We start from the raw sequence: 21,497 nt of genomic DNA, 5'->3' as shown, positions 1-21,497 counted from the left end.
ATATGGTCGTTTTTTTTTCTTAATATGTTAATAAAAAAGACCTTGATAAAAAAAAAGATGAGTATCGGGGCCGATGGAGGCATTATTGACCTGATACGATCGGCTACATCGAGCTTTTAGAGACATCTGATCTTTCGTTTAACCTCAGCTGTCACACGCCTGTTTTTACCAGCAACCTTTATGCACAGCAGCATGGAGCGAAGCACTTATTAACTCTGCACACTGACAGCACTGACAGCACTGACATAACTGACATAACAGACAGCACTGACATAACAGACAGCACTGACATAACTGACATAACTGACAGCACTGACATAACAGACAGCACTGACATAACTGACATAACTGACAGCACTGACATAACTGACATAACTGACAGCACTGACATAACTGACATAACAGACAGCACTGACATAACAGACAGCACTGACATAACTGACATAACTGACAGCACTGACATAACAGACAGCACTGACATAACTGACATAACTGACAGCACTGACATAACAGACAGCACTGACATAACTGACATAACTGACAGCACTGACATAACTGACATAACTGACAGCACTGACATAACTGACATAACTGACAGCACTGACATAACTGACAGCACTGACATAACTGACATAACTGACAGCACTGACATAACTGACATAACTGACATAACTGACAGCACTGACATAACTGACATAACTGACATAACTGACAGCACTGACATAACTGACAGCACTGACATAACTGACAGCACTGACATAACTGACATAACTGACAGCACTGACATAACTGACATAACTGACAGCACTGACATAACTGACAGCACTGATATCGCTGACATCATGATGTATAATGTGATCTGTGGTTTTAATAAAGCTTCTTTTAGAGCTGCTGTGGACAGACTGAGCAGAGAACACCCCCCCCCCCCATACACATACACACACACACACACACACGTTCAGTAGTTCAGGGACAGAAACCATGTAATAATAATAATAATAATAAAAATTATATAATAATTATATAATAATAATAAAAGGTCAATAATATTCTGTCTCAGATTTTCTGCATCACTGATAAACATGATTTAAGAAAATAAAAATAAAAAGCTTTACATACATACAGATATTTCTGTCACGTTACAGCTCAACAAGTTGTATAAAGTGTCTTTATGTATTTATGAATTTTTATTAATACATTTTTTAATCTCTGAATTAAGACTATTTTATTCTACTTTAGCATAATTTTAGCTTATTTATTAGTGCTCCTATTTATCAGCTAATTATTTTACAGTTACGGACTTGCACTGAATTATTTTCAGGTGGTGGATGAGTGAAACACAATTTAGTTGTTTATGTGAAGAATAAAAATGACAAATAAAGGAATCTTATATTGTTATGTTCGGCTCAAACTCTGACACTAATTATAGAGATACTGGACCAGGTCCAGTCTGCAGCATCCGTTACCATGGTGATCCAGCCAGGTTTAAGGAAAGCCACCTTCATAATCACTAACATCACTATCTTCTTTTAGACCACTTTTAAAAACTTATTTTTATCGATAGAAATTCCTATAATCTCATTTTAGTAGACTGCTTTATTACAATATGGTACCTGTTTTTGATTTTGTTCTCAACCACCGATTCTGATGTTTTCAATAATATAATATATACAATTTTTCCTGTATATTGTTCTTTCTTTCTTTCTTTCTTTCTTTTGTGTTGAGTTTTTTTTCCCCAGTGTGTTTTGTGATTTTTAAGTGAACCGCACTTTGTCACGTTGGTTTTGATGAGCGCTATATAAATAAACTTTATTATTATCATTATTATTATAATACAGAAGAACCCAACTTTAGACTCAGCATGCCTCCCTAATCTCGCTTCTTTGTACACCACTTTGTCAGGTAACTGAAGCATCTGTTGCTATGGTAACCAGCAGTTTCAAGAAAGGTAGTATTAACCTTTTACCTGTTTGAGGTGAACACGATTCATTTTCACACACCTGGCAGCCAATCAGAAAACAGGATTTCAAACGTATATAAACAAATATTCGCTGTATTTGGTTTCTGTCCCGTTGAAACTGAACATATCATCTTTTTTTTTTTTTTAAGACAAACAGAGAGTAAAAGTCCTTTATTTCTATATTTCAAACATCAACCTGACATTCACTTTGACATTCTTTTGTTTTGAAATCTGACGTTATCATTATTTACAGTCGGCTAACGGTGCTACAAGTTAAAGGCCAACACATGAGTACAGATTACTGTTTATTAGCCGTGACGCTACTTTAGTATTAGCACTAACTCCAGGCCAATGTTAGCATTGCTAGCTCCAGTATAATGTTAGCACCATCAGCCATAGTCTAATGCTAGTATTGTCTGCTCCAAGCTAATATTACCATCTTTAGCTCCGGTCTAATGTTAGCACCATTAGCTCAAATAATGTTAGCATAGCTAGCTCACTTTCAACATTAGCATTGTTTGCTCAAGTCTAGTGTTAGCTCTGTTAAATCCAGTCTAATGTTAGCATCTTAAACTCCAGGCTAATGTTAGCTCAAGTCTAACTTTAGCATTGTTAGCTCCTGTGCAATGTCAACTCCAGGCTAATGTTAGCATCGTTAGCTCCGGTGTAACGTTGGCATCGTTAGCCACAGTATAATGTTAGCATCGTTAGCTCCAGGGTAACGTTGGCATCGTTAGCCACAGTATAATGTTAGCATCGTTAGCTCAGGGTAACGTTGGCATCGTTAGCCACAGTATAATATTAGCATCGTTAGATTCAGTGTAACGTTGGCATCGTTAGCCACAGTATAATGTTAGCATCGTTAGCTCAGGGTAACGTTGGCATCGTTAGCCACAGTATAATGTTAGCATCGTTAGCCACAGCCTACTGTTAGCTCCGTTAGCTCCAGGCTAACGTTAGCTCCTACCTGTTCCACGGTGGCCGGGTCCATGGACTGCAGCCGGGCCGCATTCTCGTACTCGTCCTCGCTGTTGTTCCCGGCTCCCTCCTCCGTGTCCTGGCTGGAGCCTACTCCTCCCGGTCCGGTAACCCCGGGCTGGCCTCCGCCGGCCAGAGCCGCCACCACCGCCCCGGAGCAGGAGCCTGCCTGCCGCCGCCTCTTGCTCAGCCCGGGCCCGGAGCAACAGCTGCCGATGCCGCCGCCGCAGCCGACGACCCCAGCCGACACCACGAGCTCCCCGCGGGGCCCGGACACCATCCCGCCGCTGCTGTCCCGCCCGTCACCCGGCCCCACCGGGGACACGGAGCCAACGGGCGGCGGAGAGGCCTGCTGCGGCCGGGAGCTCGCCTCGATGCTCCGCCGGTCGTCCCTCGCGGAGGGCGGTGCGGGCTGGTAGGACCACGGCGGAGGGGAAGCCCTCGGCCGGGCTCCGGTCCGCCCCGAGTGAGGGTGCGGGTGTTGGTGCGGGTCGGAGCCGCTCCGGCGGTCGCTGTCATCGGCGTGGTCCGGGACTCCGACCCCGGAGCTGGGCTTCTTCTTCGGGAGGATCGTCATGTCTGTGCGGGAGGCAGGGAGGGGGTCAGCGGGGGACGGTCCTCCCTTTCTGGATCAAATGTTTCGGTGTGTTCGCCCTCCGACCCGGCCGCTCGGCTCCGATCACCGACCTAAGATTCTTAACGACCCAAGACGGACGACAGGAGCAGCGTGTCTTCTTCTTTTCGACGGTTTAGTTAAACAAAAACAAAACGCGGCTCTCTGCTCGCTCCGAGCGTCCATCCACAAAACATCAACACAACTGACGGACACCGACGTCACTTCCCGGTTCAGACGACGTCTGTACGTCAGGTCGTTTTGCGGGTCTTTATTTACAATAGTTCACCAAAAATCAACAAAGGCACAAACAGTGAAATAAGAATAAAAACGAAACCTGGACTACATGTTTAATCAGTATTATGAGATTTGGAAAAAAAAATCGAAATTATAAAATTAGAAATAAATTAGTTTAAAAATAAAAACAAAATCAGACAAAAGGTGAAAATTTGAGGTAAAAATAATAATAATAATAATAATAATAATAATAATAATAATAATAATAATAATAATTTAAATTCAGACAAAAGCTCATATTATGAGGAAAAGGGACACAATTTTGAGGAAACTAAAATTATATATAAAATATTTTTTTTCTTATTATTATTTATCTATATTAAGATAAAATATTAAATAAAACGACACAGTTATAAGACAAAAAAAAAAAAAGAAATTAGGAGATAAATCTATCTTGTACCTTAAATCCAGGTTATACAATAAATCAAAATCATGGTATAAAAGAGAAATTTTAAAAAGTCATCATTATTGGCTAAAAAGTCAGATTTATAATGTAAATTAATATAATGAAATGAGCCATTTTAGAAATTTAGAAATTATTAAATATATCATTCATTACTGATAGGTAACAATAAAAGTAGAAAATTCACTTTCTAATTGAACTTGGGATGCAACGATTTTGAAATTCTGGGCCGATACTCACACTGATGTTTAAAATAATTTAGCCAATGCTGATGTTCTTATATTGTTATTTATTTTGTTTTTTGTTATTTGTTCTTTTATTTATTTTTATTTTGTGCCAGATAAACAAAGAAACTGACACCATAAAAAGTAGTCTCACTCTTTTAAGTTATACATTACAAACTACTCATTTATGAAACAACCTTTAAAATAACTTTCTCTCACATGAAAAATATCTTTTGGGAAAAAAGGTTTGATGTTGTGATAACTGTGTGTGTGTTGATGCATGTGTCGTAAATGTAGTCCAGATTGTGTATTTGAGTGTAATCAGTGAATTTCCAGCTCAGCTCCTACAATAAGTCTAAAATACACTGTGGAAACCTTATTAAGTTTTTAATTCCTGAGTAAAATGATTAATAACACAGAGGTTTGACAGAAGCTGAAGTCAGAGTCCTGCAGTCAGGAGAGGTTGGCCTATTATCAGCACAATGTGCTTAAATTTACCTGAAGTTTGTTTAAGATGGAGCTTTTCATTTTTATATAATGCTGGAAAGTTTAATCAATAATAATAAATCACATGTTTATTACACTCCAACACACCATGGTCACATGAAACTGTGTCAGTGAACTATGAGGGCAAAAAACAAACCACAGAAAAAGAGCAAAAAGCAAAATAATCAGTCTTTAATCATAATCAAAGTAAAATGTTCAGTTAATGGTGATGTTGATTTTAGGTATGAGGTTCGGATCTTGTCTGTTCAATGTCTGACAGAAAATACATATTTAAACACATTAGAGGACTTTTTTTCCATATCGTCCAGCCCTACTTTACACAAACCCACTCTTTATCAAATTTAAAGCACTCAAATCTCAGTCGATTACACAAACAGGTTTTCCATCTTCAAACCCTCTCACGGAGACACAAACGAATAGAAATGTGTCACGTGACATCAGCAGTAACAATAGTTTGTTCCTGCAGGAGCTCATCACGCAGAGCAAGAAGCAGATCAAGAAAGTACGCTCTCATGACCTTTCAGATGGTTCACTGAGTCTGTGGTGGCAACCTGTGATTGGCTGACGTGAGAACTGAAGCTGAGCCGATCCTGAGCTGCTGCTGGAAAATCACAGAAACACAATCAGAGGCGAAAGAGCATCAACAGCTTCAGCCTCTGAGACATGAAGCCGAACTCTGCAGCTCCTCTAACGTCCACCCGAGGCTCCAAGACAGAGTCGACCCCCAAAAACTACACCCCTGTTTAAAACTGATTTCACTGTGTCATTAATGTCACATGATCTTTAATTTTGTACGTATTTTATTCTGTATTTTAGTTTTCTGATCTTTTTTTAAAAACTTTGTGAAGTGTTTTTGAGTGCCTGATAGTATGCTGCTGTTTTAAATGACAAAAACTTAATTAATACATTTACGGCGACAAGTCACTTAAGAAAAAATGGCCCAAAAATCAGCAAGAAATTAGTAAAAAGTTACAATAAAATTACACGAATATAAGAAGAAGTCAAATAAACAAACAAGAAAATGATTTAGTATTTATCTTGAAGAGTTTTTATTTTTTCCTGTGGATTATTACAGATGCGTTTTTTTGTTATGTGTGGTTGTATGCGTCGTCTGTGAATGTACCGGCGTAACAAATGTGATCTCCTCTGAAGGATTAATAAAGTATCGTGACCTCAAGGAAGCGCTAAAAAATACACATATTTTTTCCACATTTTGATGACAGTTTGTCGTTAGACATCGAACGACATGTCAGCTCCCCCAAAGTTTAACTGTTGAGTCTCCATCGCCCCCTGTTTTTATAAGTTCAGATTTAATGAGTTATTCAGTTATACAAAAAGAAAGATAGACAGAAAGAAAATTCATACAGAGGATGAAAGTGCAGTAACAGTATAAAGTTTTGGTACATTCACTGACTTCTTAACTTTTACCCACAATGCTGAGCTCACCACCACTTTAACCTCTGACAGCCTCCAGTATTTGAATTGTTCCTCCTATTGCTCCTATTCTGCTTCAGTCAAGATGAAGCGTTTTACTTGAGCCGCCAAGTCATCACTAAATTTTTTTTAAGTGCAGGTTAAAGTGTCACTGAATCACACACACTGAACCAGTTTGAGGAGACAAAAAAAAACATGACAGGAATCTGTGAGAACATCATGTGTTCCTTCGTGTGTCGGGTGGAGACGTCATACAGCAGACATACATCAGAGTCCAACACAGAGACACAGAGACACACAGAGACACAGAGACACACAGAGACACAGAGAAACACAGAGACACACAGAGACACAGAGACACAGAGATCGTCCACAAGGTAAGATCACACTTTTGAATGCTGCATATTTGCTCCACCGTGAACTTTTGCACTTTCCCTGCAAAATGTTTTTGCACCAAACTGCACAGCTTTCTTATTGAGAAACATCTACACTGAACATGTTTGTATTATACAGCAGCATCTCTTTAGCCCTGAAATTGAATAATCCACTACACTCATTATAATTACTCTAAAACACTATCTAAATTTGATTAAACGATATAAATGCATTTTTAAAATGTTCCTCAAATATAAAACTTATTTTTCCTTGTGTTGGAAAACAATTTGTGAGCTGTGAAAGTGAGTGTTCCCAAAAATTAGTGGTTACTATAAAAATATAACAAATCCTGGATACGAGCAAAAATAAGAGAAATGTATTAGTTAATAGTTTCTTGCACGACATTAACATTATTGTTATGGTTATAGTTATGGTTATTGTTATGGTTATTGTTAACATTATTGTTATTGTTATCGTTATTGTTATTGTTATTGTTATTGTTATTGTTATTGTTATCGTTATTGTTATCGTTATTGTTATTGTTATCGTTATTGTTATGGTTATGGTTATGGTTATGGTTATAGTTATGGTTATTGTTAACATTATCGTTATCGTTATCGTTATAGTTATGGTTATGGTTATAGTTATGGTTATTGTTAACATTATTGTTATCGTTATTGTTATCGTTATGGTTATGGTTATAGTTATGGTTATTGTTAACATTATTGTTATCGTTATCGTTATCGTTATCGTTATGGTTATGGTTATAGTGCTTGGTGTGAACGTCCCTTAAAACTGGAGTAAAAGTATACCTTTTATTTTGAAAACGTAGTGGAGTAAAAGTGAAAGTTGACAGAAATATAAGAACTCCAGTAAAACACAGACACTCCCAAAAACTACTTCGTAACATGGCACCACTGTCAGTAAAATGTTTAAGCATTAAAGTGAGGGTTTACTGTCCGTCATCAGGTAACTGTGACTCGCATGAATCAAACAGCAGGATCTGACTGTGTGAGCAGGTCCAGCTCAGCTTGAACTCAATATAAAGTCACAAATTTAAGGTACTTGTACTTCACTCGAGCATTTTCTGTTCATGTCACTTTGTACTTTTACTTCTCTACATTTCAGGTGCAGAAACCTTCCTTTTACATCACTGCATTTATCAAACAGCTTCAGTTACTTTACAAACTGCACAAAAAACATAAGAGAGTCTAGAAAATATGATAAAATAAATGTTGTTACATCATATATATCTTTTATAAAATGCTTTTATTTTGGTTGTTTTTTATCTGTTTTTATGCTAATGCTTTTATCTTGTTGTACTTGTAAATTTGTTTCAAATGTAAAGTGCATCACAAATAAAATCTATTATTATTATTATTATTATTATTATTATTATTGTTACTGATATTGTAAGGATGCTAACAACAATGTCATCATTTGTAAATAATAATAATAATAACAATCATAATAGCAATTATTATTATTATTATTATCATTGTTATTATTATTGTCAATATTATTAACATTGATATTAATATTAATATTAATACTGTAACCGGAGACAGAAACACTCTTTATTTTTAATATTATTTCCATATTATTTTCAGCATAACAAAGCTTAAGATAAGATTAATTAAAAGAGGAATCGACTCAGAAAGTGGAGCAGGGACATGATTTGGTCTGTAACATAAACAAAGCAGAATCCAGAACCTTCTCCAGGTTCTCCAGGTGCACGTGGAGCTGCAGGTCCCAGGCTGTTAAAGTTGGACGTGGTGTTTTGTTTAAGATGCTCGTCAGACTCGTTCTGGTCTTGTTTTTCGGGCTCTAGCTGATCTCAGAGCTGTCAGCTGCTGTCAGAACAACAGAAAACACTTAAAGGTGTTTTTAACCCCGCAGAGACTCGTCAGACCTGTCAGACTCCAACGTTAACGGGTTTCCGTTTTTTTTTAAGATCAGTTTTTGGAAATTTTGGGCTGGAATCAAACCCACGGCCGCTGCAGCAAGGACACTGCCTTCATATATGGGGCGCCTGCTTTATCCACGGAGCCACCAGACAGAGACGTGAGTTTAGTCTGATCTGTTGACAAGACGTTGACTTGCTCACACTCGTCCATCAGTGAGTCACGCCTCTCTGCAGGTCGGATCACAGTCCGAGTCTGTGATTTCTGGGCTTCATGTGAATCATGTTCTCCTGCAGTCCAGGTGGAGACGCACCTGAAGCTGTTTGGTGACCAATAAAAACAGCAGAGTCTTTCTGAAGTCCTTATAGAACCGAACGACCAAATGGCTTCATGTGGCTCCAGAGTGTGATTTAGACAGCATGCCGGCATCACGGAAACTAAAGAGGTTTAACACAACAGTGTGGACTTCTAGTGTGACATGTAACATACGTGTCAGCAGCTCTTTGTGAACAATAACAATGAAAACATATGTCAATAACAATCATTTACTGTCTCTGTTATACTGCAGCTGATCTCGTCCTCTGCTTAGAGGGCCAGGAGCTCTTTATCTGTACGTTAGCATGACTTTAGCATTACCTTAGCATGACATTAGCATGACTTTATCATTATGTTAGCATGACTTTAGAATGACCTTAGCATGACTTCATCATTACGTTAGCATGACCTTAGCATGACTTTATCATCATGTAAGAATGACTTTAGCAAGACCTTAGCAGGACTTTAACATTATTTTATCATTACGTTAGCATGACCATGGCATGACTTTAGCATGACATTAGTATGACTTTACCATTATGTTAGCATGACTTTAGCATTATGTTAACATGACTTTAGCATCACGTTAGCATGACGTTAGCCTACCATCGGCATGACGATATCAGGATTTTGGCTTGATGTTAGGATGAGGTTAGCATGCCTTTACTATGATGTTAGCATGTCTCAAACATGTCCTTGCCGTGTCTCTGTCTGCTCTCCGTCAGCTGACTGGCCGTCTGCAACATGCTCCGCCTCCTGCTCTACCTGGCCGCCCTCAGTCAGCTCCCAGGTAAACACACACCTTACCCTGCGTGCGCCGTGTCGTCACTTCTCACAGCTCAAAAATATTACACCTTTTATCATTGAAATATTACATATTTATTTTGATATAAGGCCTCTTAAAATAAAACGATTATTTTTGCTAAATTGTTATAAAACAATCTTATATTTTGACTATACATTTAAAATATTACATGTCTTTAATTAAGAAATTCTAACAATAACCTCACGGTTTTTAAACTGAAAAACATTATTATTTTATGTCCAATAATTTTTCTCTTTTATCTCTTTATATTATCTCTTTTATCTTCTAATATTATGACTTTAAGAATAAAAAAAAGTTTTCCTGGATAAATATTAAAAATTTAAACATGAAACTTGTTGACCTAAATGTTGAAATATACTTTTTTTTTTTTTTTACAACTTTTGCTGAAAATATTATGGTTTTCCCTAAAATTGATCACTTTAATCTAAAGTTATTTTACATACTATGACTGAAATCTTAACATATGATTTCTATATCAAAATATTTATAGTTGATCATGTAGTTTTATTGTCATTAAAATAGAAATATATTTTGTGACTTAAATCTTTAAATATTTTCTCAATATTACATTTTTGAATTATTGCAATGTCTCCTAATCTCACAATACTCCTCTCTTAATAATCCCTCTTCTTTTTTTGCGTAAAATTACAACTTCATTTGTCATTATTGCCTAACATTTGTATTTGCTGTTCCTCCTGCTGACTGACGATGTTTCTGAACTCTCACCGTGTCTGCAGGAGCGACTGCGACCTCCTCCACCTGCACGGTGACCGGCCCCGCTGTCGTTGATTTCGGCGGCACGGCTGGTTCTGTCGCCGATCACTGTGCGTACACTCTGGTGTCAGGTACGGGCCTCAAGGTGATCGGCGCCTTCCAGGAACGCCGCCGTACAGATGTTACATTCTTGGACCATGTGATCGTGCAGGTGGACGGGCAGAGCGACAACATTCACCTGAAACAAGGCGGGATAGTGCTGGTGAGAAACCTGCAGTTGCAACAGTCAACAGAGGGAAAACTACCTCACATATGCCGATGATACTCACCTTTATATTTCAGAGACCCCTCAGTTACAGCCTGCTGTGGGGTGTTATTTAAGACAGAATTCAAATTAATAGTTCAACGATTCAACGAGACGAGGCAGCATCAAAAGAGATGCAAAGTAACCATACAGGAGTGTTTTCAGTCTGAGGTTAGCTGTCAGGGAGACGGTCGATAAATCGACGCTCAGATTTAACTGTTCGATGGTTCGTCCTCAGATGTGTTTGTTTGTCTCTGCAGGTGGGCGGCACACCGCTGACCCTCAGCAGCTCGCCTCAGACGGAGCACGGCGTGGAGCTCTCCAAGGACGTTAACACCGTCACTGCCAAAGTGTCGCTCGACAGCTACACCGTCACCGTCTACTTCGATGGCACCACTGCGCACGTCCACAAGACAGGTGCAGAAAAACACATCCTCCGGATAAAAAAGTACCCGACATGTTTGTGCTGGATGACGAGATGCAGAGGAGTAAAAACCTGGCGGTGTGCCGCTCGATTCAGACCAAAGATTCACAACCAGAGTTGTTTTCAAAAGTTGCAGGGAAAAGTTGCAGCGGTGTGAATTGGCCGATAACAGCGCGACTCAAAATGGCTGGTGATGTCAGCTGCAGCTCAGCTCAACAAGTCGCCAGCAAAATGTCCTCATCCCAACTCACAGGAGTGTTTTTAGGATTTGAGGACACTGGGGGTTTGGAAGGCATGTTTTCTTTAAAAACTTTTGGCAATTTCCTTCATTTGAAGCGTTTTGGTGATTGTTTCTACAATAAAAATTTGGGCCTTTTTTTTTCCTTTAATTTTTTTGGGCCATTTTCTTTCTTTGTAACTTCTTGGCATTGTTTTTCTTTAGGTGATCCTAGAAACATCCTGCTATCCTTGAAACATGGCCTCCAGTCATTTTGTAAAAGTGGCCCCCAAGAAAAGGCAGTTGGTTTACAGACTAGTAAACTGAGTTTCGTGTGCTGATAAGTGACCTGCTGCCACACGCCATCACTGTCCAAAGCCAGCCACAAAAGCACCACCGACACAAAACCCCCCCCGAAATTTAGCACTAATTTCGTGGAGCTGACAAAGAGGCGAGTGTAAAAGTCTGCGCCTGCGTCAAACATCTGGTCTATCTGCGTTGGTGTAAACTGGCAGGTTTTAGCTCTGCTCGTCCTGAATCTTTGGTCTGAACTGGTCTTTAGAATCGTTCAGAGAGACGAAAACGCGGCATTATGTTCTGTAAAATGAGATGTTCGGATTGACACCAGGGTCGGTGGTCAGTCGGACTCGTGTGCCTGACTCAGGGATTGTTTTGTGGCTGCAGGAACCGACAGCCAGCAGGGTCTGTGTGTGGACTCCAGCAGCTCTCAGAGCGGACTGAAGGACGCCGGCTGGAGCTCCAGCAGGTGAGAGACCTCGTCAGCAGCAGCCGGACCTCCTGCTGCTTCATCACATCACTGACGTCTTCTGTTTGTCCCCCCAGCTGCGGACAGTCATCCACCGAAGCCGCCCAAAACCTGGACCACTGCCCCAAAATGAGAGAACAGTGAGCAGAGACCTGAACACCAGCTGTCCTCTGACCCACCAAACATCACACATGTCCTAAACACTGTCTATCTCCCGCCGCAGCTGTAACCGTCTGAAGGAGGCGCCGTTCTCCTCCTGTCAGAGTCACGTCAACCCAGACGCCTACATCGCTGCCTGCAGCGACACGCTGTGCAGCTACTCGCCGCAGGTGGATGGCCTCCAGTGTCAGTTCCTGAAGGCGTACGTCGGAGCCTGCAGGCTGCAGAGCGCGGAGACGCTGGACGACTGGAGGTCACAGGCCGGCTGCTGTAAGAGCGTCCAGCACCGACTCCCACTTCACAAACAACAGCGGCGCCGCACGCCACAGGCAGCACTCGAGAAATAACCAGCAGTACACATAACAAAAAACAAGCAGTACGGCTATTTATAGATTTAAAGGAAGCATTTCACACCATAAATCAAGACATATTAACTCTTTAAGACCTGGGGTGACATCACTTGTTTCGTGCTGCTTTCAGGCGCCTTTTTACAAGTCTGTAATGCACGAGACTTCGTGCATTACAATTCGTTTCACAAATTGCAAGAAATTTGTACATTTTTCAAACGTATTTCTTTTAAAAGGGAAAATATCTAGAGAAAAAAAGAAGAAAGCTAAGGACAAATATATTTATAATAATATTTAAAATTATGTCATGAAATTATTATAACGTTAAGCACCTTTTCCAGTAGATTTTTTTGCTTTTTACTCTTTAAAAAAAACAAAAACATTTCAGGTAATTTTCTTTTACTATTTACTACTTTCTTGCTAATTTTGGGGGGCCCTTTGCCTTTGACAGTTCAGGTATAGCGTCAAAGAGAGGGGGGTAACATGCAGCAAAGGGGGTCCCACAGAGGTCAGTGCTGGGTCCTAAATTAAAGTACTAAAGTACATGTAGTTATTTACAATGTTCTCATAGACAGGATACATAAAAAGTAAATGTCTGGATGTGATACTAGACCAGAAAATCTGCTGGAAACCTGATATAAAATATGTGTGAGCAAAGCGCTGCAGTTCTGAAAAAATCAAGAAACACGCTGGAACATAAATCGTTGTTCACTCTGTATTTTTCATTTGTTTTCCTTAACTTAGTGTGGAGGTTTGCACGCTAACAATATGTTTCTAAAGTCACATTTATTACTCTCCCCGGGCATCAAATGTGCTGAAACCACCACTGATGATCACTGATTTAAGTGTCTGTGTCTGCAGCTGCCCCTCAGGTGTCCTGTGAAGACACCTGCGCTGATCATGAGTTCTGTGGCGAAGACATCATCCGTCATCCCGCCTGCCTTTGTCGAGGTCACTTCGCCTTCAAATACAGATCAACGGACACTCTCAGTAAGACTTCATATCTCTCTCTGAGCACCATCACAGTCTTCACAGGTTTTCAAAACTTTACACAATATCTGACACTTATTTAAATAGGACATAATGTTGACTCTGTTGATAGTTTCCCAGAGGGAGCATGTGTAAAGAAAAAATAAAAAGAGGACCCAGAATACTTCCCTGGGGAACACCTTAACCTCTTGAAATCTGAGCATATTGGCTTTATTTCTTCCAAATATATAACCAGTTTTCTGGACATGTTCCACTTGTTATCTAATGATTCCCCACAGCTAATTTCCGGACCATTTTCCGTCATCTTTTCAAGTTTTTTTCAATTTCTTGCCAAGCTGCTTATTGTGTTTATTCCCGTGTTTTTGAAAGAAATCAAATAAATTCTCAGGTTTTGGAGGTTAAAATGTTTTTCAAAGATGTCTGAATGCAGAATCTGAAGAAAACTCTAGCAGCCGACTTTCCTTCTGGTGTCCAGGTGACCCGACGGTGTGCGAGGGGAACTCTGCCTCAGTCTCTCTGCCTGCTTGTCTCCTGAGAGAAAAAGGCATCGACTACTCGGTTTTACACCTCAACGACAACACCTGCAAAGGTGTGCTGGATAAAAACGGCCAGATGGTGAAGTTCAGCTTCGACCGCAGCAAAGACTGTGGGACAGCGATCTCGGTGGGTGTCTCTCCTTCACTAAAGGCCTCAAACAAAGTGCACGTCAGAGTCTGCAGTTGCCTCTCTGATGGCAGATTTGGTGACAGACGCCGACATCTTTGCAACTTTCAGAAAAAGAAAGTTTGACAATCAGGCCTGCGGGGTTTAAATGTCTCTCTGTCGCTCTCCTTTATAATTCTTACGACAGCTTCGTCCATGAGCAGCTGAGTGTGACACAAAGAATGTTTTATAGAACAAACTGTCTGACATTGTGCCCTGTTTTTAGGAGGCATCAAAAAATCACAGAAACATCATGAAATCCTGGAAACTTCCTACAATCTTAGGAAGTCCTAATGTCAGAGAATTGCTGTAAAACCGTAGAAATGTCATAAAATCCTAGAAATACCCTAAAATCCAAGAAATGGCCTAACACCCTAGACACGTGTGGAGCTGCTGCGACTGGCCCCTGGCCCCTGGCCCCTGGCCCCTGGCCTCCTGTCATTTTGTAAAGTTGGCCCCCAGTTAAAGCAGGTTGAGCATCTCTGCCTCGAGGTTTAGATTTGGTGCACCTCTGACTTCCTGCACTAACGCTGACTGAACCCCTCTGACTCTGCAGGCCTCAGACAACAAAATCATCTACGAAAACACCATCCAGGTCAGCGGCTCCGCGGGTATCATCTCTCGCCAAGGCGTGGTCGACCTCGACTTCTCCTGCTTCTATGGCCAACCGGACGTCGTGCCCAAGCCCTTCAAAATAAAAGGCGGGTGAGGAGTTCAACATGTTTGATCTAAAGTCAGAGCTTTTTATTTTAATTACATGTAACTCTAAGCTTTAATAGAAAGAGAACAGGTGAGTTTTCTAAAAATATGTAAAAATGTGTGTGTGTGTGTGTGTGTGTGTGTGTGTGTGTGTGTGTGTGTGTGTGTGTGTTCTGCAGCGCCGGCTTAATGCAGATTGAATCTGGATCTTGGAATTATAAGGTGAAAATGGGAATGTTCTCCGACCTGGCCTGCTCTCAGCCCATCGACGTCTCTGCGGGGCTCCGGACGGACATGGTCATCTACATGAGCCTGGACACGGACGGGCTGGACCCCGACATCATCACCCTGGTGACCAAAGCCTGCTGGGCCACGGCCAGCGAGGACGGCAGCGGTGTCAGATACAATCTCATCGAGAACGGGTGAGGAAATCTGCATTCACACTTACATCAGCTGAGCGTGCACGTGAAGAACCTCCAGACATTTTCAGCTCTGATAACTAAAGAGGACATGTCTGCCACAGGCCTTTGTTCTCATGGTGATTTCGGATGAAAAGATTTTGGAGGAAGTGTTTTGATGATTTTTAGAGGAACACCTGTCCACGGGTGTGAAAGGCATGTTTTCTTTAAAAAATCTGGTTGATTTTTCCCCCCAAAATTTATGTGATGTTTGTTAATTAAAATTTTTGGTGCTTTTTTTAATCTTTAAAAATGTTTGGTCATATTTTGTTTTTGCCGGAGAGAGGGACATCGGAGCCTCTGAGGCCGGCTCTGGATCACAGGCTTCTTTATGAATTCTGAAAATCTGATTGAGATTCAAACATTTTGTGCCTGGGAGCAGCTGCGGGAACCCGGACGACCGCTCGGTGAAGGTGGTTCAGAACGAGAAGGGCGGGAGCGTCGTGGCCTTCCAGATGTTTCAGTTCAAAGGAAACAACGACGGCATCTTCCTGAGCTGCAGCCTGAAGCTGTGTCTGAGGAGCGACAGAAAGTGCATGCCGGTACAACTTTGACTCTTCTTTCTCATGCTTTCTCACATCTTTTTTTTAAATATTTTTATAAATATAAAACTGCTGCGGTTTTAAAAAATTGTTGTTGTTGTTGTTTTTAAACTTTTTTTAACTTATTTTCCGGTATTTTTCTTGTAACTTTTTTTAAAAAATTAATTTCTTGCTAATTTTTGGGCAATTTGCTGCTGAAAGAAATCAATCCAGTTTTCTCCAGCTTCTAAGGGTTAATGTTAAAACATGAATCATCTGATATTTATTGTGGTCAGGTGTGTCTGGGTGTCTCAGTCTGCGGAGGACGCGCACACAGATATCACTACGTTATTCTGATACTGAAGAAAACTTGAAAACTCTCTTTTATTTTGGTGGATCAGAAATGCCCGGCTCGCCGCCGCCGCAGACGGAGAGCTGTCCCACCTCCAATTTAAAAGAAGACAGCAGCCGGCGTCTCTGCGTCCAGGGTTCAGGTGAGACTCATCTGCTGCTGAAGAGCACAGGTCCAGGTGACCTTTGACCCTCAGCAGAGTTCATATAAACATCGCATGTCAGTAAGAATCGTGGCGTCGGCGTTATCTGACGGCGGATCTCGTCTTCTGCTCGGAGGAGGAGGAGCTGCTGAACCTCTCTGACTTCACTGTTTAGGAAAAAAAATGTGGCTTTTTGTTCTGTGAAATTTTTTTTTTCTCGGTGACTTTTATTCCAAAAAAAACAGCAATTATTATTACCATAACTATTGTAGAAAACATTTTTATTTTCTTTCAGAATCTTTGGTGCTCTTTTGTCTTCCACAATGTTTGGTTGTTTGGGGTGTTTTCTTTTATTTTGTTAGCAATTTTCAAGAAAACATTTTTTTTGTCTTTTTTTTGTCTTTCAAAACTTTAGGCGTGTTGTTTCTTTTTCTTTGAAACATTTTCGCAATTCCTCCTCTTTGAAACAGTTTTGGAAAGTTACTGTGACCTCACATAACCACGTGCCGCGTCCGTGTGCTTTTGTCGACATCACAGTAACGCGACCCAGAGTGTAAACAGTTGACTTTGAATGCTACCTGAAACGTCACGCGGAGACGCAGAAGGTCACTGACGGAGCGGCAACATGTGACGTATTGGCAGACGTCTCACAGCAGGGACTGATGGGTAACATGTTCTCTTTCTTTTTCAGCGTCCGGCTGTCGACCTTCAGAACGATTCGTCCCAGTCGGCGTTACAGACGCTGAAGAGACCCGATCCATAATCAATCTATAATCAATCTATAATCAATACTATCCATGAACTAAACATGGTGGAGGTTTGATTTTTGTTTCCTCTTTAACTACAAACTGCTGACTGTTGCTTTCTGTCAGAGCTGCTGATTAAACTCGCTCTCACTTTAACCCTTTAGGGACTGTTTGTTATTGAGTGTAATCAGTGAATTTGCAGCTCAGCTCCTACAATAAGTCTAAAATACACTGTGGAAACTAAATAGTTACATTCAGACTGTTCAGGTCCAAAAATGCTCCATTGAAACCCATTCAAACTGACATTTTTGATCCCACAGCCATCAGAGCAGAAAAACAGGACTTGTATTATTTCTGGGTGTCATTCTGGGCTTTTGACTCTGAATTTGTCATTTTGACTATTTTCCACCTGATGAGGTCATTTTGACCATATTTGGCATATGGAGGAAATACATGCTATTTCCACTAGGTGACCTGTCACAGTCAATGTAGCTGCTGATCACTGACATATCCCAGACTGTCAGCAGCTACACTCACACACTGAGGAGTGTGAGTGATATTACAGTGGGCCTGAAAGGGTTAAAGAACATCATCTGTGAGTGTTTTTACGGATTTAAATGAAACTTTTTCAAATGTTTCAGTTCATCAGCAGCAGCTCCTCTCAGTTTCACAGTTTGGGGTCTTTTCTCATGTTGCAGACGTCCTGCAGCTGCTGATCTCATCCTCAAGTCTCATTTGTTTTTGCATCAACAGTAAATAAAAAAATAAAAAATTGGGATGTGGGTAAAAGACAAACACAAGTTCAGTGTTTTTTATTCTATCAACAGTCTGCAGATCAGCTTCAGTTCGCTCTCATGTTGCATTTCATTTTTATATTTTACTTGGATACATTTTCTTTTTTTAAATTTGGGATTTTAACTGTTTACATACTTCACCGCTCACTTTATTTATTTTTTTTATGTTTAATGATAACTGAGACCTGAGCGCTTCATTCCACTCAAAATTCAAAAGCGGCAGCACAAACAGACAGGTGTGTGTGTGTGTGTGTGTGTGTGTGTGTGTCACCTGATCTGAAGTCCATATTTCTTCTCTTCAGGTGAACTTTGAAGACTCAACGCACTTCTTCTTCTTCTTCTTCTCCTTCTTCTTCTTCTTCACACCGTGGGAGCTGAGCGTCGCCCCCTGCAGACACACTCTTTACCGTCACTTTTAGATATCGGAGACATTTCCGAACAGGCTGACGTTTATATCCGCACAGGAAGCGGCTCCTTGTCTGCACACATCGCCATGTTTCTACAGGAGCCCAGAACGGACAAACCAAACACTGACAGAGACACTGATGAGCTCTTTGATTTAAGGTTAAGGAGATATAAATATGAAATGACATTCTTAGATATTATATGAAACTAGTCCGTGGCTGAGCGGATGTGCGCGTCACGACCTTGTGGTGCTGCGGTCTGTCGCTCTGCCGCTCCGCCCGGCAGCTGCAGCCGCGTTAGCTGAGAAGAGGTTAACTTTGGGGAACATTAATGGCGTAAACTGTCTGACTTTAAACTGTCTGACTTTAAACTGTCTGACTTTAAACTGTCTGACTTTAAACTGTCTGACTTTAAACTGCCGTGAAAGAATGAAAACAAAAAAACGCTTCATTTTGTCATTCAAGCTGCAGTTCTGTTTTCACTCGGTGACTCCGTGAGCAGAAAGAGGCGAGTCAGTGTTTTTTATGAAGTATTTCGATGTGAAACGAGGGACGAACGAGACCCGGAGCTGCGTCACTCTGTGACGGTGATTCTCAGTGTGGAAGTTCTGATCGGGCGACGCAGACCGACAGTTTTCTTCATTTCACAGAAGGACAATATCCGAAATAATAAAACAGAAATGAGTCAGTGAGCACACATCAGGCTGTGGAGTGACAAAGTGTGTATTTATATTAATTTTATCTCTTACTCACACACACACACTCACACACACACACACACACACACACACACACACACACATCTTTAGTTACAGTTGGTGCTCAGTGTCGAGTAATAATAATAATAATAATAATAATAATAATAATATAAGCAATAGTTGTCTTCAAATATAGAGTGATACACTTTATACAAAATACCCTGCATATTACTGTCAAGTTTAGTTTGAGTGACATGAGGAGAGTGATGTCACCATTCGCCTGGTCGCCGGTGGCCGCCGCCGCCGCTCTGCTGATGATCTGTTTATCATTTCATCTCGATATTTTCTTTTATGACGTCTTCAGATGTTTGTATCTTCAGACGAGAGACGGAGGAGCGGCTGAACGCTGCGACCAGACAATGTTTTCATAATAACGGAAAAGTATCGACAGAACATCTTTAAAACGCCGCCGCCGGCTGTTTGTTCCTGAAGTGTTTTGGTTGACAGATGGTTGAGAGAATATTTGGCTGAAAGTCTCGACGACAAACCTGCAAACTGACGGATTGGCGAGAAGAGTTCAGGAGAGCTGATGTTCAGAGGCTTTAACCCTTTAACACCTGGATGGACGTCCAGACGCTTTGACGAGCATTTAAAGCTCTGAAACCTCCGAAACTGTCGGGATGTTTTTATACATGAAGGAAGATGCAGTCTACGATCTGTACTGTCAAAAAACGAACTTTCTAAATATCATCATCAAATATTTGAAATTATGTGACAGAAAGAAAACACATTTCTAAATGATTTTTTTTTTCTTTTTTTTCTTTTTTAGCACTTTCTATGAGTCATTTTCTTGTTTGTTTTTGCTTTATCTTTTTTTGGTTGCTCATTTTAAGGTAATCTTGTAAATTTTTGCTGATTTCTTTCTAATCTGTTGTCCATTTCCTTTGAACTTTTAGCCTTATTCTTCTGCTTTTCATAGAACTGATGCCAATTTGTTGAGGTCTCAAAGGGTTAAATTAGGTTGTCTGTGTTAATGCATTGATTGCGATGTGATTAAGGTCCAAGAAAAACACGCTCAGACGCCAAAGAGCTTCTGATCGACTCGTGTGACTCAGTGGACGAGTCAGAAGTGACCTGCAGCTCGAGTCAAACAGAGTTAAACATCAGCGAAGGACACTGAGTTATTTTTCAGATGAATTTTAAATCTACTAAAGAGCCAGTCGCCTGTTTCACTTCACTGAGATATGAAACAGAAAACTGGATAAATGATTCAAAATCATCAATAAATCCCTGATGAATTTCCTGATCAATCGATTTGTCAGATTAATAATTAATCTCATAATTATGAGAAATGATTAGACTTACGTATCTCTCGATTCAAAGATCTGCATCTCATTCTCACGAGAAAACTACCGTATAATTCGGACATCTTCATTCATTATGAAATAGTTTTCTTGTAATTATGAGATATTGATCATATTTCTGTGATTTTTTGTTATTGATGAGATAAAGTCTGTGTCTTTGGTGTTTGTGTTCAGTGAACAGTGAACTCTCTCTGATGATCCCGACCGTTTGCAGGTCGTCACGCAGACGTGTTTCATACAAACAGTCCTAAATATGAGTGCAAAAGCATGCAGCACCTCCTCCTCCTCCCTCTCCTCCCCCCTCCTCCTCCACTCCCCCTCCCCCTCCTCCTCCTCCTCCCCCTCCTCCTCCTCTTCCTCCCCCCTCCTCCTCCTCCTCCTCCTCCTCCTCCTTCTCCTCCCCTCCTCCTCCTCCTCCTTCTCCTCCCCTCCTCCTCCTCCCCTCCTTCCCCCCTTCTCCCCCCCCTCCTCCTACTCCTCCTCCTCCTCCTCCTTCTCCTCCCCTCCCCTCCTCCTCCTCCTCCTCCCCCTCATCCCCCTCCCCGCCCTCCTCCTCCTCCTCCTCCTCCCAGTGCATCACCATCAACAGCCAAAAACCCTCCAGAGGAACTTGGAGTAAGATATAAAACAGAGATTAGAACAACGTGGTCAGTGTCCGTGCAGAAAGGTGTCCATAAAGTTTTTCACATAGGCGTTACCGTGGTGTCAGTGACGGAGCTTTGACCTGAAGGAGGACCGTCACCGTGACAACCACCGTATGCAAAATTAAAGAAAAAGTGATGCATTCATGCTGCTGATGAAGACAGCGTGTCAAGTAAAGTGAAGTTAGTGGAGGATTAAAGGTCCCGCATTCACTTTGG

The 21,497-nt window shown here is 41.0% G+C and overlaps 2 protein-coding genes across 3 annotated transcripts in view; one reads left to right on the top strand and one right to left on the bottom strand.

Annotated features, from left to right (window-relative positions):
• The window catches only part of otud5a (OTU deubiquitinase 5a), a 30,837-nt gene extending 27,055 nt beyond the window's left edge, over positions 1-3,782 (bottom strand). For both annotated transcript variants that reach the window (XM_088081552.1, XM_088081553.1), the window contains exon 1: positions 2,928-3,782. In XM_088081552.1, the coding sequence (XP_087937678.1) occupies positions 2,928-3,515 (588 nt within the window). In that variant the 5' untranslated portion in view covers positions 3,516-3,782. The remainder of the gene's footprint in view (positions 1-2,927) is intronic.
• A 5,972-nt stretch (positions 3,783-9,754) lies between these two features.
• Positions 9,755-16,592, top strand: LOC148188619 (uromodulin-like). The gene is made up of 12 exons (XM_088081471.1): positions 9,755-9,800; positions 10,574-10,812; positions 11,115-11,271; positions 12,180-12,261; positions 12,339-12,401; positions 12,485-12,690; positions 13,629-13,757; positions 14,233-14,420; positions 15,016-15,164; positions 15,338-15,580; positions 15,999-16,158; positions 16,539-16,592. The coding sequence occupies exons 1-12, from the start codon at positions 9,755-9,757 to the stop codon at positions 16,590-16,592; spliced, it is 1,716 nt and encodes a 571-aa protein (XP_087937597.1).
• The last annotated feature ends 4,905 nt before the right edge of the window (positions 16,593-21,497 follow it).

Source organism: Plectropomus leopardus, chromosome 9 (genome assembly GCF_026936395.1).
Source record: "Plectropomus leopardus strain MGB_pleo_1.0 chromosome 9, ASM2693639v1, whole genome shotgun sequence".
In the NCBI taxonomy this organism is placed as follows: domain Eukaryota; kingdom Metazoa; phylum Chordata; class Actinopteri; order Perciformes; family Serranidae; genus Plectropomus; species Plectropomus leopardus.
Note: the sequence above shows the minus strand (reverse complement) of the source record. Positions and strands in the feature narration are given on the sequence as shown.

Coding starts and splice junctions, on each gene's coding strand:
- LOC148188619 (XM_088081471.1), top strand. CDS start 9,755: ATGCTCCGCCTCCTGCTCTACCTGGCCGCCCTCAGTCAGCTCCCAG. Junction 9,801..10,573: donor CGCCCTCAGTCAGCTCCCAG/GTAAACACACAC, acceptor CCGTGTCTGCAG/GAGCGACTGCGACCTCCTCC. Junction 14,421..15,015: donor ACTGTGGGACAGCGATCTCG/GTGGGTGTCTCT, acceptor CTGACTCTGCAG/GCCTCAGACAACAAAATCAT.